Genomic DNA, 23614 nt, shown 5'->3' with positions numbered 1-23614 from the left:
CACACAAATAATGGAAGAATGAGAAAACTCAAAATTTATATAAAAATTTCGTAATACTTCTTTTTGATCTCATGCTTGTGAAACTGGTGCATTTGTTATTGGTACCTCCTTAATTATATTTTGTCGTGTTATAAAAATGACCATTTGTGCCAAAACAGTCTCATTTATTTGGTGTGTCTTACAAAATTGCTGCAATATTAGAAAGGCCTATTTTGTTTTATGTAGCAGACAGTGACACAATAGATGTAATCAGATCGAGAAACCACACCAGTCTTGGGTGTTATTTGTATTAACAGCTTTTTCAGTATTAGATAACGACTTTTCAATTTTTCATGTAGCAAAACGTTTGATGAACTTTGATAAGGTAATAGATTCTTTCGCAGAAAGGAAAGCACGTCGTGTAAAGCTGTTGCAAGATAAGAGAGGAAAAAATGCTAGAAGCTAAGGATTGACGAAATGTGTACCTCCTTGCTTGTCTCTTGTCTTTATTGGTTTTATGTATCCTATATTTAATTTTATGTCACACAAAACAGCAAGTTATTAGCTAATTGGCAATGTTGTTGTTGTCTTCAGTCCTGAGACTGGTTTGATGCAGCTCTCCATGCTACTCTATCCTGTGCAAGCTTTTTCATCTCCCAGTACTTACTGCAACCTACATCCTTCTGAATCTGCTTAGTGTATTCATCGCTTGGTCTCCCTCTACGATTTTTACCCTCCACGCTGCCCTCCAATGCTAAATTTGTGATCCCTTGACACCTCAGAACATGTCCTACCAACCAGTCCCTTCTTCTTGTTAAGTTGTGCCACAAACTCCTCTTCTCCCCAATTCTATTCAATACCTCCTCATTAGTTATGTGATCTACCCATCTAATCTTCAGCATTCTTCTGTAGCACCACATTTCAAAAGCTTCTATTCTCTTCTTGTCCAAACTATTTATCGTCCATGTTTCACTTCCATACCAGTACTTTCAGAAACGACTTCCTGACTCTTAAATCGATACTTGATGTTAACAAATTTCTCTTCTTCAGAAACGCTTTCCTTGCCATTGCCAGTCTACATTTTATATCCTCTCTACTTCAACCATCATCAGTTATTTTGCTGCCCAAATAGCGAAACTCATGTACTACTTTAAGTGTCTCATTTCCTAATCTAATCCCCTTAGCAGCACCTGACTTAATTCGACTACATTCCATTATCCTCGTTTTGCTTTTGTTGATGTTCATCTTATACCCTCCTTTCAAGACACTGTCCACTCCGTTCAACTGCTCTTCCAAGTCCTTTGCTGTCTCTGACAGAATTACAATGTCATCGGCGAACCTCAAAGTTTTTATTTCTTCTCCATGGATTTTAATACCTATTCCGAACTTTTCTTTTGTTTCCTTTACTGCTTGCTCAATATACAGATTGAATAACATTGGGGAGAGGCTACAGCCCTGTCTCACTCCCTTCCCAACCACTGCTTCCCTTTCATGTCCCTCGACTCTTATAACTGCCATCTGATTTCTGTACAAATTGTAAATAGCCTTTCGCTCCCTGTATTTTACCCCTGCCACCTTCAGAAATTGCAAGAGAGTATTCCAGTCAACATTGTCAAAAGCTTTCTCTAAGTCTACAAATGCCAGAAACGTAGGTTTGCCTTCCCTATTCTGGACCGAGATGAAATGTCTTTTCAGGTACCAGACCCCAATGGATGTCTCTGGTGTTTGCATCAATGGTGTGTTGTCTACTGACGCAAATGCAATTGCCGAGCACTTTGCTGAGCACTATGCTGGCGTCTCTGCGTCAAAGAATTGTCCCCCAGCCTTTCACGTCCTCAAGGAGCGAATGGAAGGGAGGGTTCTCTCGTCCACTACATGCCACAGTCAACCCTATAACACCCCATTTACAGACCAGGAGCTGCTCCGTGCCCTTGCATGTTGCTCCAACACAGCTCCTGGGCTGGATCGGATCCACAGTCAGATGATTAAACATCTCTCGCCTGACTACAAGTGGCGTCTCCTTGTCATCTTCAACCAGATCTGGTGCGATTGTACACTCCTGGAAATGGAAAAAAGAACACATTGACACCGGTGTGTCAGACCCACCATACTTGCTCCGGACACTGCGAGAGGGCTGTACAAGCAATGATCACACGCACGGCACAGCGGACACACCAGGAACCGCGGTGTTGGCCGTCAAATGGCGCTAGCTGCGCAGCATTTGTGCACCGCCGCCGTCAGTGTCGGCCAGTTTGCCGTGGCATACGGAGCTCCATCGCAGTCTTTAAAACTGGTAGCATGCCGCGACAGCGTGGACGTGAACCGTATGTGCAGTTGACGGACTTTGAGCGAGGGCGTATAGTGGGCATGCGGGAGGCTGGGTGGACGTACCGCCGAATTGCTCAACACGTGGGGCGTGAGGTCTCCACAGTACATCGATGTTGTCGCCAGTGGTCAGCGGAAGGTGCACGCGCCCGTTGACCTGGGACTGGACCGCAGCGACGCACGGATGCACGTCAAGACCGTAGGATCCTACGCAGTGCCGTAGGGGACCGCACCGCCACTTCCCAGCAAATTAGGGACACTGTTGCTCCTGGAGTATCGGCGAGGACCATTCGCAACCGTCTCCATGAAGCTGGGCTACAGTCCCGCACACCGTTAGGCCGTCTTCCGCTCACGCCCCAACATCGTGCAGCCCGCCTCCAGTGGTGTCGCGACAGGTGTGAATGGAGGGACGAATGGAGACGTGTCGTCTTCAGCGATGAGAGTCGCTTCTGCCTTGGTGCCAATGATGGTCGTATGCGTGTTTGGCGCCGTGCAGGTGAGCGCCACAATCAGGACTGCATACGACCGAGGCACACAGGGCCAACACCCGGCATTATGGTGTGGGGAGCGATCTCCTACACTGGCCGTACACCACTGGTGATCGTCGAGGGGACACTGAATAGTGCACGGTACATCCAAACCGTCATCGAACCCATCGTTCTACCATTCCTAGACCGGCAAGGGAACTTGCTGTTCCAACAGGACAATGCACGTCCGCATGTATCCCGTGCCACCCAACGTGCTCTAGAAGGTGTAAGTCAACTACCCTGGCCAGCAAGATCTCCGGATCTGTCCCCCATTGAGCATGTTTGGGACTGGATGAAGCGTCGTCTCAGGCGGTCTGCACGTCCAGCACGAACGCTGGTCCAACTGAGGCGCCAGGTGGAAATGGCATGGCAAGCCGTTCCACAGGACTACATCCAGCATCTCTACGATCGTCTCCATAGGAGGATAGCAGCCTGCATTGCTGCGAAAGGTGGATATACACTGTACTAGTGCCGACATTGTGGATGCTCTGTTGCCTGTGTCTATGTGCCTGTGGTTCTGTCAGTGTGATCATGTGATGTATCTGACCCCAGGAATGTGTCAATAAAGTTTCCCCTTCCTGGGACAATGAATTCACGGTGTTCTTATTTCAATTTCCAGGAGTGTATCTTTCCATCGCAATGATGTGAGAACATCGTCATTCCGGTGCTCAAACCTGATAAGAACCTGCTTGACATGGATAGCTATCGGCCCATTAGCCTCACCAACATTCTTTGTAAGCTGCTGGAATGTATGGTGTGTTGGCAGTTGAATTGGGTTCTGGACTCAAATAGCCTCCTGGCCCCATGTCAGGGCGGCTTCCGCCAGGGTCGCTTTACCACTGATAATCTGGTATCCCTCGAGTCTGCCATCCAAACAGTCTTTTCCAGACGCCAACCCCTGTTTGCTACCTTTCTTGACTTACACAAAGCATACGACACGACCTGGCGATATCATATCCTTGCCACATTGTATGAGTGGGGTCTCTGGGGCCCACTTCTGATTTTTATCCAAAACTTCCTGTTGCTTCATGCTTTCCATATCCAAGTTGGTGCCTCCCATAGTTCCCCCCATATCCAGGAGAATGGCATCCCACAGGGCTCTATATTGAGTGTCTACCTCTTTTTAGTGGCCATTAACGAACTAGCAGCAGCTGTAGGGCCTTCAGTCTCACCATCTCTGTATGCAGACGATTTCTGCATTTCGTACTGCTGCTTCAGTACTGGTGTTGCTGAGCGGCGCATACAGGGAGCCATCCACAAGGCGCAGTCATGGGCTCTATCCCACATGTTCCAGTTTTAAGCCTCAAAGTGGTGCGTCGTGCACTTCTGTCGGCCGGCCTCGTACCGTTCATCCGGACCCAGATCTTTACCTTCATGATGATCCACTTACTGTAGTGGAGACATATCGATTCTTAGGACTGGTTTTTGACACCCAGTTGACTTGGCTTCCTCACCTTCTTAAGCGGAAGTGCTGGCAGCACCTCAAATCAACTCTTTGATGACAAGGTATTTAGAAGAATTTTGAACCCTGAAGATCAGACATTTATGTCATTATAAAAATTTGGCTGGCACATTTGTGCGATATATGTTGAAGTGTAACACGCGCAAATTAGATCAACATTATATGCGAAAGCTTAGCTTTTCTTGCAGCTTATTAACCTTAAAGACCAATGTTATATGTGAAAGCTTTGTTTTTCTTGTAGCATCACTATGTATATTAATTTAAACTATTAACTTTCCCTGTTTGTGTGTTCGTGCTACTTAACAGTGATGTTGCTGTTGGCTGACTCCATCATGTGTCCTATGCTCTGAATATCCGCTGTCATTGGCTGGCGAGATCACATGGTATGAGCTATGACTGGCTTACAAAAGCGCATCACAATCTCGATTTCAATGATTCGGAAAGTAATTGTGGTGTTTGGTGGAAGTCCAATGTATACTTTCGTAATACTAAAATACGCAGCATACATATTGTTGCACATCAAAAATATTTCCGAAATGTGTCTTTTTTCCCTGAGTTTCGTTTTCTAAAATGCCGGGAAATTCTACACCTGTGTATAAAACCATAACAATTCAAAGGATTGATAAGTTTTGCAGTTCGGACGGAAATTATACTATCACTTAACACAGAGAAAATGTCTTTTCACCTAGGAGAAAATGTATTTTTAACTGGGGAATAGCGGAAAAATCTGAGAATTTTTTTTCCTTGTCAGTGTATACACCCTGTAGTATCATGTCTCATGTGTTACAGAGCAAACCAGCAAAATTGTATAAAATATTTGAAACCATAGCCTTCTAGTACAAGCTCTGATGACTAATAAGAAAGGTATAATTTGTGTCACTGCAAGATGCAGATAACATTCATCTGGCTGATCACACATTCTTTGGGATGTCTCTCTTGCCAGCAGGTAGACTGATAAGCACAACAGCCAGAATAGTTTTTTTTTCATGTGCTCTGTCAGTTGCAGTCACTTTCCTCGTCCTCTTGACATCCAAACTGCCCCTTTGTACTAATACTCTGACAATGCATGCAAGTGCCTAAAGTGTAGGATGCCGGTGAAAAAGCAACTTTCCTTTCACATTCATATATACAGTTAGTGAACCTAATTTATCTTCGTTCCTGTGTATTTTTCAACATAAGAGACACTGAAGCCCAAATGAAATGTCATAGTAGACAACTCAATATATGACATATTCCCTGTAACAGTCCAATTCATGGGCAGTGGTGGTCCATGCAGGTCAAGCCAACGGTCGAGACTGCAGTCTTACCAGATCCCAGCGACAGTTGTGGTATGTACATATGTGTGTATCTTGCTAATTATGCCTCGCTTACTTACGGTATGTAGAATTTGTCGCTTACCACCATCATCATTATCCATGACATCTCACAACAAATGGAATAAACATTCACTAATTAACATGCTACAATCATGTTTAATGCTTATACTGGCTATGACATTCACAGTAGAGTGCTCAGAACCCTGCTGAACACTTATTGACTGTCGGAGAATTCATAACTAGGTATATAGAATGAGCCTAACTCAACAGTCATTGTTCATAGCTCCAACTGCATTTTTAAGTGTAGCAAAAATGGTTGATATATGTTGGAGCCTACCTTATGAGCCCCTCTTCATGGTGTTTCCATCAAAGTGGCACACTCTGTCTGCTTACCTCTTATTTTTTGCATTTTTCGTAGATATTGTTACAAAAAGCTGCAACACCAATAAAACAATACTGAAAATCAATGTACTCACAGTTTGACAGCTTTAGAATGTCCCTCTGTTTACAGATAATTATTTATTGTGCAGAGGTGAAGGAATCTGTATTTAGTTGGTAGATGAAAAGTGATACAAAATAATGTCATCTTGAAATGTATTACTTGTGTAATAAGACTTGTATTTGAGAGGAGAGGTTGTTCAAATACCGGTCTGCCATCTAGTTTTAGTTTCCATGATTTCTCTAATTCGCTGTAGGTGAATTCTGGGATGGTTTCTTCCCAGCACTTCTCCAAGACAAGCTTGGGCTGCATCTCTAATGACCTTATTGTCAACACAACATTAACTCTTTATCTTCCTTCCTTGCCAGCTTAATGGCATCTTCTAAATATGTTAATTCCAATGCATGCCAAATATCTACCGTCTTGCTATTATTTAACAGACTTGTCACCATCATTCATTCTTCTCAGTAGCAAGTCTTTGTGTGTATATATATAATGGTCTACTGTAGCTTGATTGTGACTACTTCTAACACTTTGATATAATTCCCGCTTTGTTCTACATGATATCCTTATCCCGCAAGTCAGCCACTAATCAGTAATGGAGCTCTATAACATATGACGTGTCTGTAAGCCCCTGGAAAGAAAGGCTGGAAGGGAAGCTAACTGATAAAGTTATATATATATATATATATATATATATATATATATATATATGAATATAATAGAGGGAAACATTCCACGTGGGAAAAATATATTTAAAAAGAAAGATTATGAGACTTACCAAACAAAAGTGCTGGCAGGTCGATAGACACACAAACGAACACAAACATACACACAAAATCTAGCTTTCGCAACCAACGGTTGCCTCGTCAGGAAAGAGGGAAGGAGAAGGAAAGACAAAAGGATATGGGTTTTAAGGGAGAGGGTAAGGAGTCATTCCAATCCCGGGAGCGGAAAGACTTACCTTAGGGGGAAAAAAGGACAGGTATACACTCGTGCACACACACACATATCCATCCATACATACAAGACACAAGCAGACATTTGTCAATGTCTGCTTGTGTCTTGTATGTATGGATGGATATGTGTGTGTGTGCACGAGTGTATACCTGTCCTTTTTTCCCCCTAAGGTAAGTCTTTCCGCTCCCGGGATTGGAATGACTCCTTACCCTCTCCCTTAAAACCCATATCCTTTTGTCTTTCCTTCTCCTTCCCTCTTTCCTGACGAGGCAACCGTTGGTTGCGAAAGCTAGATTTTGTGTGTATGTTTGTGTTCGTTTGTGTGTCTATCGACCTGCCAGCACTTTTGTTTGGTAAGTCTCATAATCTTTCTTTTTAAATATATATATATATATATATAATGTCTGCTTGTGTCTGTGTATATGCGGATGGATATGTGTGTGTGTGTGTGTGTGTGTGTGTGTGTGTGTGTGCGTGCGAGTGTATACCTGTCCTTTTTTCCCCCTAAGGTAAGTCTTTCCGATCCCGGGATTGGAATGACTCCTTACCCTCTCCCTTAAAACCCAAATCCTTTTGTCTTTCCCTCTCCTTCCCTCTTTCCTGATGAGGCAACCGTTGGTTGCGAAAGCTAGAATTTTGTGTGTATGTTTGTGTTTGTTTGTGTGTCTATCGACCTGCCAGCGCTTTTGTTTGGTAAGTCTCATCATCTTTCTTTTTAGACACACACACCAAACAAAAGCGCTGGCAGGTCGATAGACACACAAACAAACTCAAACATACACACAAAATTCAAGCTTTCGTAACCAACGGTTGCCTCATCAGGAAAGAGGGAAGGAGAGGGAAAGACGAAAGGATTTGGGTTTTAAGGGAGAGGGTAAGGAGTCATTCCAATCCCGGGAGCGGAAAGACTTACCTTAGGGGGAAAAAAGGACAGGTATACACTCGCACACACACACATATCCATCCCCACATATACAGACACAAGCAGACATATTCAAAGGCAAAGAGTTTGGGCAGAGATGTCAGTCGAGGCGGAAGTACAGAGGCAAAGATGTTGTTGAAAGACAGGTGAGGTATGAGCGGCGGCAAATTGAAATTAGAAATTAGCGGAGATTGAGGCCTGGCGGATAGCGAGAAGAGAGGATATGCTGAAGGGCAAGTTCCCATCTCCGGAGTTCTGACAGGTTGGTGTTAGTGGGAAGTATCCAGATAATCCGGACGGTGTAACACTGTGCCTAGATGTGCTGGCCGTGCACCAAGGCATGTTTAGCCACAGGGTGATCCTCATTACCAACAAACACTGTCTGCCTGTGGAATGTTTCCCTCTATTTTATATATATGTGTGTGTGTGTGTGTGTGTGTGTGTGTGTGTGTGCGCGAGTGTATACCCGTCCCTTTTTCCCCCTAAGGTAAGTCTTTCCGCTCCTGGGACTGGAATGACTCCTTACCCTCTCCCTTAAAACCCACATCCTTTCGTCTTTCCCTCTCCTTCCCTCTTTCCTGATGAGGCAACAGTTTGTTGCGAAAGCTTGAATTTTGTGTGTATGTTTGCGTTCGTTTGTGTCTCTGTTGACCTGCCAGCACTTTCATTTGGTAAGTCACATCATCTTCTATGTTTAATTTCCTGAGTTCTGTGGTTTTTGCTTGATACTCTCAATTAAAGGACATGGTGAAGGATAAAATAAAATCTCACAAATAATATGACTCTCATACTACAACTGTATGCAAATTGATTCAGGATCTATGCTTAAAAATTGAGGCCTGTTCTATAGTCAAGGACCCTGTAAATCTGACTGCATAAGATCAACAAGAAAGAGACTGATACCCGTGTACTACGGCATTTATGCACCCTTAGATGAGATGAAGTTAGTGAGGAGGAAGCTAAAAGAGAATGAGACATATTTGTCCGTGATAAGAACACTCAGCATCTCTACCTCTCATGTCAGTCTTGGAAGCATTTGCTGCTCCAGTGTATATTCCATATTGGTAACACTTTGTTCATTTTGCGTGACATTCCATGAAGCCCTTGACAAAGAAGCTGGCAACAACTTTATCAGTTAGCTTCCCTTCCAGCCTTTCTTTCCAGGGACTTACAGACACGTCATATGTTATAGAGCTCCATTACTGATTAGTGGCTGACTTGCGGGATAAGGATATCATGTAGAACAAAGCGGGAATTATATCAAAGTGTTAGAAGTAGTCACAATCAAGCTACAGTAGCCCATTACAAACAGTATTGTAATGTGATTAAAAATGTTATAAGGAAGGCAAGGAGTATGTGGTATGCAAATAGAATAGCCAATTCACAGGATAAAATTAAAACCATATGGTCCGTTGTGAAGGAAGTGTCTGGTCAGCAGCACAAGGTCGACAATATAAAGTCAGTTCGCAGTAAAAATATTTCTGTTACTGATAAATCAGTTATATGTACAATATTTAACAATCATTTTCTGAGCATATCTGTTGAATTAAATAAAAATTTAGTTTCTGCAGGAAATCGTATAACTTTCTTGGCGAATGCCTTTCTGAGATTGGTGTCTGAAATACTCCTCTGTGATACAGACAAAAGGGAGATCAAGTCAGTAATTGAATCACTGAAGACTAAGGACTCTCATGGTTATGATGGAGCGTCTATCAGAATATTAAAGTACTGTGCTGCACATGTTACTGTATTTTGCCATATTTGTAATTTTTCCTTTAGGAATGGTCAGTTTCCTGAGCGATTAAAGTACTCGGTAGTAAATCCGCTTTATAAAAAGGGTGAAAGGGATAATGTAGATAATTTTAGACCTATTACTATGCCATCAGTGTTTGCAAAAGTTCTTGAAAAGGCTATGTATGTAAGGATAATTGATCATTTTATATCACACGATTTGCTATCAAATGTGCAGTTCAGATTTAGAAGTCGTTTAACAACTGAAAATGCTATATTCTCTTTTGTGTGTGAGGTGCTGCATGGATTAAACAAAAGGTTTCGAATGCTAGGCATCTTTTTTGATTTAACTAAGGCATTTGATTGTGTTGTTCACAAAATACTACTCCAGAAGTTGGACCAGTATGGAATTTGGGGAGTAGCTCACAATTGGTTCACCTCTTACTTTAACAAGACACAGAAAAAGGTCATTATCCACAGTGTTAAGAGTGGCATTGATGTGGGGTCTGAGTGTGGCACAAGTTAATTGGAGGGGGGGGGGGGGGGGGGGGATGCCCCAGGGATCAGTAATAAGGTCACTCCTGTTATTTATATAAATGATATGCCCTCTAGTATTGCAGGTGATTCTAAAATATTTCTGTTTGCTGATGACAGTAGCTTGGTAATAAAGGTAGCTGTGTGCAACATTGGCACTGTTTCAAATGGTACAGTTCATGACATAAGTTCATGGCTTGTAGAAAATAAACTAATGTTAAACCACAGTAAAACTCAGTTTTTACAGTTTCTAACACACAATTCAACAAAACCTGACATTTTAATTTTACAAAACAGGCATACGATTAGTGAAACTGAACAGTTCAAATTTCTAGGTTTTCAGATAGATAGTAAGCTGTCGTGGAAAGCCCAAGTTCAGGATCTTGTTCAAAGACTTAATACTGCCATTTTTGCTATTCGAACGGTATCAGAAGTGAGTGATTGTTCGACACGAAAATTGGTCTACTTTGCTTATTTTCATTTGCTATTGTCTTATGGTATTGTATTTTGGGGTAACTCTTCCCATTCTAAAAGGATATTTTTGACTCAGAAGAAACGGGCTGTTCGGGCAATAAGTGGTGTTAGTTCACGAACATTTGTCGACATCCATTCAAAAATCTTAGCAGTAATCCATGCGCTTTCAAATCGAAACTGAAAAGTTTCCTCATGGGTCACTCCTCCTATTCTGTCGAGGAGTTCATTGAAAAATTAGGCTGATTTTTATTGTATTGCTGATAGCGTTTACTTAAACTTATGTACTGACTTTTTTTAAGGTTCATGAACATTTATTTTTATCTGTTATTATGTTTATGTTGTGTTGCATGTACTGACACGTTCCATGACCTTGGAGATTTGCTCCTCAATTTGGTCCTACGGAACTTGACGAGTAAATAAATAAATACTATATGTCCCATATAGCCAGTGAAGTGTACTCCTCCACACTCCAAAGTATATATTGCAGCCCTACTGTGTGGTCATTGTTCATCACTGATCTCTCTGTAGACCCTTCCATCCTTGCAAAAAGTGTTTGAAAATTTGCAATCCAATGACTACACCGAGATTTTAATATTTATGATGGCCTGGACAGTATCCAAAGGAACTATTAAAAGGATGTCAGCTGAATGTTACTCAAGGGTCTAATGTGTTTGAACACTAACACAATTTTCAGCATTGGTTCTATTACATTATAAACAAGATGAATTTTGGGTCTGTGGAACAAAAACTGAATCTGAATCTAAATCTCAATGATGAGATACAGAATACAAGCATGGGTAGGGCAAAGATCAGGGAGGAATTGTCCCCATGTCCTTTTCAAGGAATCTGTGCTGACATTGTCCATAATCAGTTTAGGGAAACCTCTAAGAAACTAAATCACAAGGGCTAGATGTGAATTTGAATCCCTTTTCTCCTTAGTGTGGTAACTATTGTTCACCTTGATGGAGCAGATATGAGATCAGTGTAGAGGGAATTCACGAAATTATCTTAATGCCCTCCAAGAAATTCAACATACCAATGCAACAAAGAAAATTATTTGAAATATACAGGACTTGTTTCTCCTGCTATAAATAGGACAGAAGGTTGTCACATTCAGATGGTTACCAGTGCCTGTTGATATCAGGGAAACTAGCAGACAGACACAGCAATGTAAGAATTTTGTGGGCAACACAATATATTGCATGATACTGTTCCCATGTAAGATTTAATGTTGTTCTTGAATCAAAGTTTCATGAACCATTGGAAGGAAAAGTGCTTGAAATGGTGGCCAACATGTTGTGGTCCATAAAAACAGCCATCCAGCTGTGGTATTCTTCTTTCCATTGATGACAAAGTAGCTCTAACATTAGGGCATGTCAGAAATTTTGACTTCATTTTTCAAAAAAATGAGGAGTTCACAAAGTTTTGTTTTGGTTAGCAATTCCCAATTATATTTACAAGAAATGGCAGTTACATTGTTTTGTTGGTAAATAGGTACTTCAGTTTCATGATATTTTGACATATCATGTTAAATTCGCTCAAATGTCTTCTTTCAAGATGTGTCGTCTTACCTTTATTTCTGTCTGTACTTCTACTCTAAGGATAAGAATATACTATAAAATCTATAATCATTTTAAACCACTCATAAAAGTTTTTAAAATAGCAATATTCACTTGCACCAGAGTGTCTTTTTCTTAATATCACACAGATAGTGAAATTTCTAGTTTTTCTTTTTCCAAGCACAAATAGTTTCTTTCACTTTCAAAACCTGAAAATTCGAAACTGGCTAGTAAACAGGATACAAGGCTGGCAACTATCACTCATATGAGTAACTTTGTTTGAACATTTCAAGAAATGCTGCTTTCTGAACTCCCAACTCTGTGTGATGTAAGATATGCGCTTCCACTAAGAGAGCAGAGTGGATAGAATGTCAGAAATTACCCAGCGGCCACTCTTGCAAAGGATATTTATCCAAAAGTGCTTGAAAAGTGGCAACTAGCAAATAGTCGTTCTATCTAGAGTCACAGTCCTAAAGAAGGTAGAGGAAAACTGGGAAAAGGCCAAAACATATCACTTGGAAGAGGAAAAGTGGAAATGAAACAGGCTTTCATAGCAACATTAGACAATCACCTTGACATCCTCTGTTTGCAAATGTGAGATTAAGCTATCTTGAGAATTTGAGGGTCTGGCATCAAATTGGGTTGCCAGGTCTACCTTAGCACAGAAGACAAATTAAAAAGCAGAAGAGACAAGAAAATGAATTAAAAATAGTTTTGAATATAAGCAGAAAATGAAGGAAGAATTATTATCACAGTGAAATGAAATTCTTTTCTCCAAAATAAGGTGAAGAGGCAACTGAATATTCTGAAGATCCGTTGCAGATATCATGTGATGATTCTGATGTGCCCACTACTTTTAAGTACAAGTTAGCATATTATGCTACAATTGTGCAATGTTGCAGTGCAAAGTATTAGTTATGGTGTCATTCTATGTACTACAACAGCTGCATATTGGGTGCTGTATTAATTATTGAAGGAGACTCACGGTTGATCACAATAAAGTAAAAAGGGCCCAAGGGAAACTCATGAATCACTTGATGGAGAATTTCATGATTGATGCAGGATAGGCAAGATTGAATGTATCTTCTTTGATGGATGCCAAGATTCGACTGAAGTTATGTTACAAGCAGGTAACTCAAGTTTTCCAAGTATTATGAAAGAAGAAAAAAATGGTTCAAATGGCTCTGAGTACTATGGGACTCAACATCTTACGTCATAAGTCCCCTAGAACTTATAACTACTTAAACCTAACTAACCTAAGGACATCACACACACCCATGCCCGAGGCAGGATTCGAACCTGCGATCGTAGCAGTCCCGCGGTTCCGGACTGCAGCGCCAGAACCGCACAGCCACTGCGGCCGGCTATGAAAGAAGAGCATTACACTGTTTGCAGTCAGCCAGGTGCAAGGTATCTTTGCCATTTTACTCCAGAGAATGACTTAATGACAGGGAAAACTGCTGAAGATATTGATAACCATCTAGTCGATTTTTTAAAAGAAAAACAGCATTGGTAGAAGTTTGCAGCCTAATGGCATTGACTGAATGAATTTTAACACTGATTGGGAAGGAATAGTCAAGCATAGGGTTAAGACAAGGCTGAATCGTAAACTCGTCTGGTTGGTTTACAAATGAGTATCTTTGGGCCACTTGATCAGACAATTGAATGGGAAAACTTTGTCTAGCAGCAAGTGGAGTGGTAATTTGGCACATGCTTGATAATGCAACAGAACTTGAAATCAGTCCGTCGTTTCTTGATTACAGGATAACTCAGGCGATAAGGGCAGGTGCATTTCCAACTGATACGGCAGTATTAGAAATTGGTCCAGCAAGCTACTCTTGGTGGTTAACCACTGCAAATAGGATTTGTCTAATATGGCTTTGAAAACATGGCCTTAAAAGCAACAACTTGATGGCATTACAACTACTTGTGGAATACATTTTTGCTGTTTACTATCCCTATTGGTTTACTATCAAATCAAAATTCTCTTGGATTGAAGAATCCCACGACATTCTTTATCAACTGGAGTTGCTAAAATCACAGAAGAAAACAGTAGTGTATATTGTTTTGCCAACAATGTAATGTTGATTGTGGTTCACATTTAGTGAAATGGTGATTCAGCCTCTTTTATGCACAGAAGACCAAGAAGAAAGGAAAGCAGAGTTCCAGAAGGTAACTGAATTGAGGAATGAAGATGATGATACACCAGTAGACCTATCTGTTCACCCTAGGAAGACATCTACAGTAAATCCGTATGCAGCGTCATTTTTGGAACTGATAAACTGGTCAGAAAAAGTATGGTGAACCATCACTTACTTGTAAAATCTAAACATCAGAAATATGAAAGCTTATTTAAGAGTCAATGCAAGTTCAAAAGTAGCCATGTAATGGACAGTCCATAGAGAGAGAGGTGGTGTGAAAGAAGGGCCAAAGGGTTCTGGCAAAGTGTGTACTCCTGAGAAACGAGGCAGACATAGTAGGGGCCAGAAAGCATGTGGAAGAATGATTTTTGGGAGAGGCAGGATTTGATTGAAGCTTTTTACATTTTTTACGATGTGTTTTCGGTGTTTGATAATAAAGACAGAATATAAAGAAAATTGTTAGCATTAAACCACTTTTTGACCAAATTTTTCTTTAGTTTATGTTAATTTATGCCCTTTTGTTGGAAATTTACATGTACATTATAATCAAGCGCAAATTTACCAAGCTAAATATGTATCAATGAAGAAAAATCTTTCAAATTAGGATGCTAAAGATCAAAAGGCACAGTTTTGTACCCCATCTTTCACAAAAATCATGAAATTTTATTTGTGCTGTCTAAAATGACAATTCCGATTGTAATATGTCTTCCCCTACAGCTTTAAACTCCAGTCAGTGGATATATGGGTATATGTAGGGCCTATGGTTAGACATTTCTGATTACACATTTTAATGAAGTACAAATTGTATTCTGGTGAGAAGGCAACTTTAAATTTAAAGTGATATCCCTTATTTTTGTTTATTTGTGTGTTTGTCATAACAACAAATGCTGCATGATAATTTCATTATTATTATTATTATTATTATTATTGAAGGTGAGAGTTTAAACCTGATTGACCAGAACATCAATATCTACAGGAATTCATATTGCAGCTGCCATTGGGAGGCTAATGAGATTAGACACAGCAAGAAAAGATTGTATTCCTCTTAATGTGAATGGAACCTTGATGATATTTTCTTTTTTTTTTTTTTTCTTTTCTTCTCCTTTTTTTTTTTTTTTTTTTTTTCCAAGAAATGGATTGACAGGTGTTTGTGGGGAAAGAGTACTAACCTACTGTTCCTTAAAAGTGATTAACACATTTAGTGAAAGCCTTACTGACATTGCACATGACATTTAAAGTATAGCAGCAATCATTATACATCTTTGTGAAGGGACATAAACAAGTTTTATTGAAAGAATCTACAATATGATTAATCAAATTTAATAGACGACACTTACAGTCACTTTTTTAATTTTGTTCTGCTTTGTATTGCAATACTGGTATCATACCACACCATGGTAGGTCAAATAATATTGGAAGAATCTGCAATATGATTAATAAAATTTAAGAGATGACACTTACAGTCACTTGTTTAATTTTGTTTTACTTTTTATTGTAATACTGGTATCATACCACATCACGTTAGGTCAAATAAGTTTTTTTTCTTTTCTTTTAGGATATTAACAAGTGGCTAGATGACACACCACGATTCTCTGAATTTTCATCTGCAAGTAATTCCCCATCATATTTCATGAACACTGGAACTGAAGAATATGATGGGTCAACTCGTGTGGATGAACATAAAAATAGTTCTAAATCACATGAGAAAGCTTTCCGTAAGGAACAAAAGGTAAACAATATTTTTCTTATACTTTTGTATGTATTTTGTATTTTATGATTTAATGGTTTTTTATACATTTGTAATGAATGAGAAAGAGCTGTCACTTACAAGTATTTTTTTGTTGTTATTGATGCACAAGCAGCATCGGCACTTACATGAACCTCACTTATTCAACATTGCAATGGCATTCTTGAGCTGCTAAAGCAGCTCAGTACAGCCAAGAGTACCTGGTGATGATAAGGTAATAATTAGGCACATCATGAACCTTTAATTAATTCACCAATGACTGGCTGCAAACTGTAATGCTACCCAGCATTTGGTGTCTATCAGGTGTTTATGTAAAAGCCAAAATATCATAGTTGACTGGCTCACTTTCATGTTGTCTGAGACCAGTGTTTGGTACCAGTTAATGAGTTAATGTACTCCTGATTTTTCAGGTTAATGTGGGGGAAAAGCTGCATAGATAATCGAAAAATGCAAGATTTTTTCAAACATATATTCAGCGTGATGTTAGCTCTTTTTTTTATGCCCAAATAATCCTTAAACCAGATAATACACAAACGAAGAATTGAAAATACACTTATATTGTGCTATTTTAGTTTTAAGTCTAGGCAGCTAGTTTGGCAAGAAGAAAATCATGATTCTAACAAATACTTCACTTTATTGCCATCATGACTGCACTCCTGGACTGCTCTCAGTGAAAACACCATGAGCAGCATGTGCCCAGTCAACTCCAAATGCATTGCTTGCACCACATTTATAATAAAGAAAGTATTTCCCAACAAACTTAAAATTTCACATATTCTTGCCTTTGATGATATTTTTAATGCTAAAATTAATTGTTATTACAGTGCAATTATTCTATTCAACTACTAGGGCAAAATACTCCACAATGTGTGACACATGTACACAATCATGCTCACAATACTGAGGACTCAGAACTATCTGTGGAGACAACTAAAATGTGCAAGTAATGTTTCTGAGATGTTAAGTCTATTGGAATGTCATATGCTGGAAGTTAAAGATATTATTGCAATATTATAACGCCCATAAAGACATCAGACATCATCAGCATTAATAAAACATAAACATTTGTTTTTAATATGCAGAAGAAGAAAAATTTTATAATTCGCTTGCGAAAATTAAAAAAATTATGAGAAGAGAGAATGACTGATAGGATCTTACCTTCAGGAGATGCAATTCTAAGTACTGCTGATAGGAGCATATAAAAATACAATAAATTTTCCTAGCTTTCTTAACTATTTGTGTCATTCTCAGAGTGGAAAGATGGATAGATTGAGAAAGGTTAAAAAGGAGTTCACTCAGACTCCGGGATAAGAGGAACCTAACTATTCTACATCTATACTTTGCAAACCACTGTGAAGTGTATGTGATTGTGTCGGTTTTTCGGTTTTCCTACCATTCCATTTGTGTATGGAGCACAGGAAGAATGATTGTTTAAATGCCTCTGCATGCACTGTAATTAATCTAATCTTGTCCTCACAATCCTTAGAGGGTTGTAGTATATTCATAGAATCATCAATTAAAGCCAATTCTTGAGTCTTTGTGAGTAGGCTTTCTCAGGATAGTTTACGTCTGTTGTAAAGAGTCTGCCAGTTCAGTTTCTTCAGCATCTCTGTGACACCCTCACACAGGTCAAAGAAACCTGTGACTGTTCATGCTGCCCTTCTCTGTATACCTACAATACCTGTGTTAGTCCTATTTGGTACAGGTCCCACACACTTGAGTAATATTCTAGAATGGGTCATGCAAGTGATTTGTAACCAGTCTCCTTTGCAGAATGATTGCATCTCCCCAGTTTCCTACCAATAAACTGAAGTCTACCACCTGTTTTACCCATGACTGAGCCTATGTGATCTTTGTATTTCATTTTCTTGCAAATTGTTACACACAGGTATTTGTATAAGGTGGCCAATACCAATGGCGGTCCATTGATATTATAGTCATAGGTCATAGTATCCTCTGTATTTTTCATTTTTGAAGTGTACAGTTTTACATTTTAGAACATCTAAAGCAAGTTGCACCACTTTGAAACCTTATCAAGATATGCCAGAATACTTATGCAGCTGCTTTCAGACCCTACTTCATTATAGGTAACTGCATAATCTGCGAAAAGTCTGCAAGGCCATTATATACTACAGGAACAGCAAGGGTCCCAACACACTTTCCTGGAGTACACCCGAAGTTACTTCTATATTTGACAATGAATGTCCATGCAGGATAACATGCTGTGTCCTCTCTACCAGAAAATGCTCAATCCTGTCACAAATTTCGCTTGATACCCCATATGACCATTCTTTCGACAATATTGTAGATGTGGTTCTGAGTCAAATGCTCTTCGGAAATCAAGAAATACTACATCTACCTGACTGCCCTGATCTAGAGCTTTCATTGTGTCATATGATAAAATTATGAATTGGATTACTCATTATCAATGTATTTGGACTCCAACAATAGTGTGAAAAGGAAAGTTGCTAATCACCATATAGCAGTGATGCTGAGTCGCAGAGAGGCACAACAAAGAGACTGTCACAAATGTAGCTTTTGGTCAGTAAGGCCTTTGTCAAAATTAGATGACAAACACACGCACACACACACACACACACACACACGCACACTCATGCAAATGCAACTCACACACACACACACACACACACACACACACACACACACACACACACACAACTGCAGTCTCAGGCAACTGAGGCCACAGTGTTGCTGGAATCCAAGCTGGTTGACTTGGAGGAAGTCATTCTGTTCAAAATAGCTCATTATGTTTGAGCCCAGAATATGTTCTAAGAATCTGCAACAAATTGACGTCAAGGATATTATTGGGTGGTAGTTTTGTGGCATCCTTTTCGATGTTACATTTATACTTCTGAGTCCGACAGCTGTTGTTATCTGATCTGGATGGACAGTCACTATATCCTTTAAAAATAAAAAAATAAACCAACCGTGTGTGCACTCCACAGTCAACTACCTGTGTAGCAGCTTCTGATGTGTAGTGCACACCTGACCCATTTAGGGAGATCCTCCAGTTCTCACCCCAATGGAGCAAGCGCAGGAAATCACAACCTAGCTTTTCACAGAACTGTCGAAGTTTCTGGTTCAGTCCTTCCACTCGAATCAGAAAGAGGGTCCCATGATCAGTTCTGGAGACTATGCTGCAAATTTTGAGCTCCGTTGAAACTCTCTCCATGAGGCTGCTGTTCTCAGACTCTCTGCCAGTCACTGGAGTGACCCAAGTGTGACCTCAGAACCCAGATGAAATGCATCATCTGTTCCAAAGACTGCCTTAATCTGCAGGAATAGCTTCTTCAAAATGTTGAATGAATCCTCCAGGTATACACACTGAACGCCATTGGCAGCTGCATGCATGCATATATGTGTATTCTATTAACTTAAGGATTCATCCAAAACTTAGTCATATTCTCAGTCTTGCTTATATGCCTGTAAATGATTCAACTGTATGAGGAGTTACTACCTTCACTCATTCCAGTATTTATTTTCAGATTCTAAATTCTCAGAAGTGATTTATTTTGATAAGTTTGGTATAAATATCAGAAAGCTGTAATTTTGCTATGCTGCTGACAGTTTTAAGTCAGTGGCCGTTTAATAGCAATATTTAATTGTGTTGTGTACAAAATTGTGCAGTAGAATATGGGACAGGTCAAAGATATGTACCCACAACATTGTTTCATGAAGATATATTACACATTATTCATAATTGTGAAAGACCAGGTTTGATTAATTATGCTGGTCATAATCACATGGCTGAAGTTCATTAACGGAAAATAGGCTGTATTTCTAATAAAACAAGGTAGTTTTGAAAGATAATAAAGTATGTAATATAATTTATGATGTACATTCAAGAAAGTATTGTATGCTGTAGAAGGAGTGCTTTGTTAGAAGTGCTCTGAAAGACATTTTTAAAAAAATGTCACTCCTGGAATATGTCATAATTCTTTTGGAAGATGATTGCACAGTTTCATTCCCATACACTTAACACTCTTAGTATACAGTTTAGAAGAACTGATTTTGTTCTTGTACAGTGCATTGATGTTCTAGTTTATAAAACGAGAGCAGTTCAAATATGGGTAATATTGTGAAAAGGATAGATTGCTGCTCACCATAAGTGGAGACAGCCACAACAAAAAGACTGCTAAACAAGTAAGCTTTCGACCAGTAGGCCACCTTCTGGAGCAGACATTCATGCAAATAGAAATCACCACACACACACACACACACACACACACACACACACACACACACACACACACACAAAAAACCACTGTATCTGGCTGCCAAGGACAGATTGCAAGCAACTGTGTGTGATGAGTCAAGCAATCTGGGGGTGGGGGTAAGGAGGAGGCTGGGCCAGGGAGAGGGAGGGATAGTAGGTTAGGGGTGGGGGCGGGGGGCCCTATAAACTGCTGCTTGGGAACCATACAGATATAAGATGAGATGGGGAGAGGGTAGGGTAGGTACGTGCAGTCGAGGGATTAGGCAGTGGGGAGGTAAAAGGTAATGGAAAAAGAGAGAAGTAAAAAGACTCTGGATGCATTGGTGGAATGGAAGGCTGTGTAGTGCTGGAGTGGGGAAAGAGAAAGGGATGTAGGACAGTGACTAATGAAAGCTGAGGTCAGAGGATTACATGATAGTAGTATATATCGCAGGGAGAGTTGCCACCTGCGTAATTCAGAAAATCTTGTGTTGGTAAGAAATATCCAGATGGCGAAGTAGCACCCACGACTGGAGCAACTGAATCAAATTTTCTGCCAGGATTTTGACTACCTTTCACTGTACCTTGAAATGAGGAAAGTCCTACCCACTACTCTTCCCACGCCTCCCACAGCAGTATTCCAGTGCCCACTGAACCTTCACAATATCCTGGTCCATCCCTACTCCAACCCTGCTCCCAACCTCATGCCTTGTGGCTCATATTTCTCTAATAGAACTAGATGCAACACCTGTCCCATACATCCTCGCACTACCACCTAACCCTGTCCTGTCACAAGCATCACATACCCATCAATGGCAGGGCTACCTAGGAAAGCAGTCATGTGATATACAAGCTAAGGCACAACCACTATGCTGTGTTCTATGTGGGCATCTACATCTACATGACTACTCTGCAATTCACATTTAAGTGCTTGGCAGAGGGTTCGTCGAACCACAATTATACTATCTCTCTACCATTCCACTCCCGAACAGCGCACGGGAAAAACGAACACCTAAACCTTTCTGTTCGAGCTCTGATTTCTCTTATTTTATTTTGATGATCATTCCTACCTATGTAGGTTGGGCTCAACAAAATATTTTCGCATTCGGAAGAGAAAGTTGGTGACTGAAATTTCGTAAATAGATCTCGCCGCGACGAAAAACGTCTTTGCTATAATGACTTCCATCCCAATTCGCGTATCATATCTGCCACACTCTCTCCCCTACTACGTGATAATACAAAACGAGCTGCCCTTTTTTGCACCCTTTCGATGTCCTCCGTCAATCCCACCTGGTAAGGATCCCACACCGCGCAGCAATATTCTAACAGAGGACGAACGAGTGTAGTGTAAGCTGTCTCTTTAGTGGACTTGTTGCATCTTCTAAGTGTCCTGCCAATGAAACGCAACCTTTGGCTCGCGTTCCCCACAATATTATCTATGTGGTCTTTACAACTGAAGTTGTTCGTAATTTTAACACCCAGTACTTAGTTGAATTGACAGCCTTGAGAATTGTACTATTTATCGAGTAATCGAATTTCAAGGGATTTCTTTTGGAACTCATGTGAATCACCTCACACTTTTCGTTATTTAGCGTCAACTGCCACCTGCCACACCATACAGTAATCTTTTCTAAATCGCTTTGCAACTGATACTGGTCTTCGGATGATCTTTCTAGACGGTAAATTACAGCATCATCTGCGAACAACCTAAGAGAACTGCTCAGATTGTCACCCAGGTCATTTATATAGATCAGGAACAGCAGAGGTCCCAGGATGCTACCCTGAGGAACACCTGATATCACTTCAGTTTTACTCTATGATTTGCCGTCTATTACAACCAACAAACAGTCTGTTCGCATAAATGGCCACTGACAAACTATGCCCAAGAAACAGCTCGTTCGCCCAGTTGCTGAGCAAGCTGCCCAACACAATGTTCTTCACTTCAGTGATTTTTTTCACTGCCTGTGCCATCTGCATCCTTCTTACCAACACAAGCTTTTCTGAGTTGTGCAGGTCACAACTCTCCTTGCAATATATACTATGTTCCCATAACCCATCTGGCCTTATCCATCGTTATTTACTGCCCTTCGTCCCCTTCCCTGTTTCCAATCCAGTACTACACAGCTTTCTGTTCCACCAATGCACCCACACTCTTTTTACATCTCTTTTTTTCTGCTCCCTTTCCCCTCCCCCTTCCCCCTGCCATCCATCTAACCTTCTGATTGCACCTGTCTGCTGTACTTCCCCCCATCTCATCCCTTTATGCTCCCACAAGCACACCTGTTCTCCCTCCCCTTCCTTGCTCCAGCCTCCTCCTTACCCTCACCGCTCAGACTGCTTCTCCTGTCATGCACAGTTGCAAATCGTCTGTTCTCGGCAGCCAGAGACAGCGGTTGTGTTTGAGCTGTGTTCGCACACGTGTGCATGTGCGTGCCCACATTCACTTGTGTGTGTGTGTGTGTGTGTGTGTGTGTGTGTGTGTGTGTGTGTGTGTGTGTGTGTGTGTGTGTGTGTCTTTTGCCTAGTCCAGAGGAAAGCCTTTTGTCCAAAAACTTACTCATTTAGCAGTCTTTTTGTTGTGCCTGTCTCGAACTCATCATCTCCGCTGTATGGTGAGTAGGAATTTGTCCTTTTTCATAATATTGTCATTATTCCATCCTGACTTTTCCATTGTGTGAAAGAGCAGTTCAGATATATGTTGACTAGGGAGAAGCAGTAAGTTTCGTTTTTGAAAGAATTGTTTACAGGTTTCTCCTTGCTGTTTTTACAGGATTGTTCTAATTGCTTCTCTTTCTCACTCTCCCTCCCCCACAGTTTAAATAATTTTATTGTTTCGGTATTAGGACCCCAAGAAATTATTTGAGCATAATACTGAATGGAAAAGAGCATAATACATAATGTCATTGTGCTGGCATTTGATCATCCTTCAGTGAGTGGAGCATAAACAGTCTTAACTTAGCTCGAGACTAATCATGTCAATGTGGTTTTTCCATGTGGATGTGTCCGTGATGTGGATCTTTAAAAATCGTGTCTAATTGACAAATTCTACCTTGCTTCCATTTAGTGTTATTGTTGAAATATGTAGAGTTCTATCCCGAATGGAGGTGAGGAGTAAGCATCTTTTTTGCATTGAGAATCGGTCTGTTTGATGCAACCTATGAGGCTAGTTGGGCTGTATTTCTATCAGTTGTTAACTGGAGAGATTCATCTATATTTGGGATAAGGTTGTTAGTATTGTCAGCGAACAGAAGTGCCTTACTAGTGGATAGGGTAGAATGAAGT

General features: G+C 40.4%; 1 protein-coding gene across 1 annotated transcript in view; it reads left to right on the top strand.

Moving 5' to 3' along the window:
- Nucleotides 1–23614, top strand: part of LOC126188280 (mucin-12) — a 303407-nt gene that overhangs the window by 264594 nt on the left and 15199 nt on the right. Inside the window, exon 12 of the mRNA XM_049929864.1 lies at nt 15925–16098. Within this exon, the coding sequence (XP_049785821.1) occupies nt 15925–16098 (174 nt within the window). The remainder of the gene's footprint in view (nt 1–15924; nt 16099–23614) is intronic.

The sequence above is a fragment of the Schistocerca cancellata genome, chromosome 5, assembly GCF_023864275.1.
Source record: "Schistocerca cancellata isolate TAMUIC-IGC-003103 chromosome 5, iqSchCanc2.1, whole genome shotgun sequence".
Taxonomy (NCBI): Eukaryota; Metazoa; Arthropoda; class Insecta; order Orthoptera; family Acrididae; genus Schistocerca; species Schistocerca cancellata.
The sequence above is the reverse complement of the archived record's forward strand: the minus strand, read 5'-3'. Positions and strand labels throughout refer to the sequence as shown.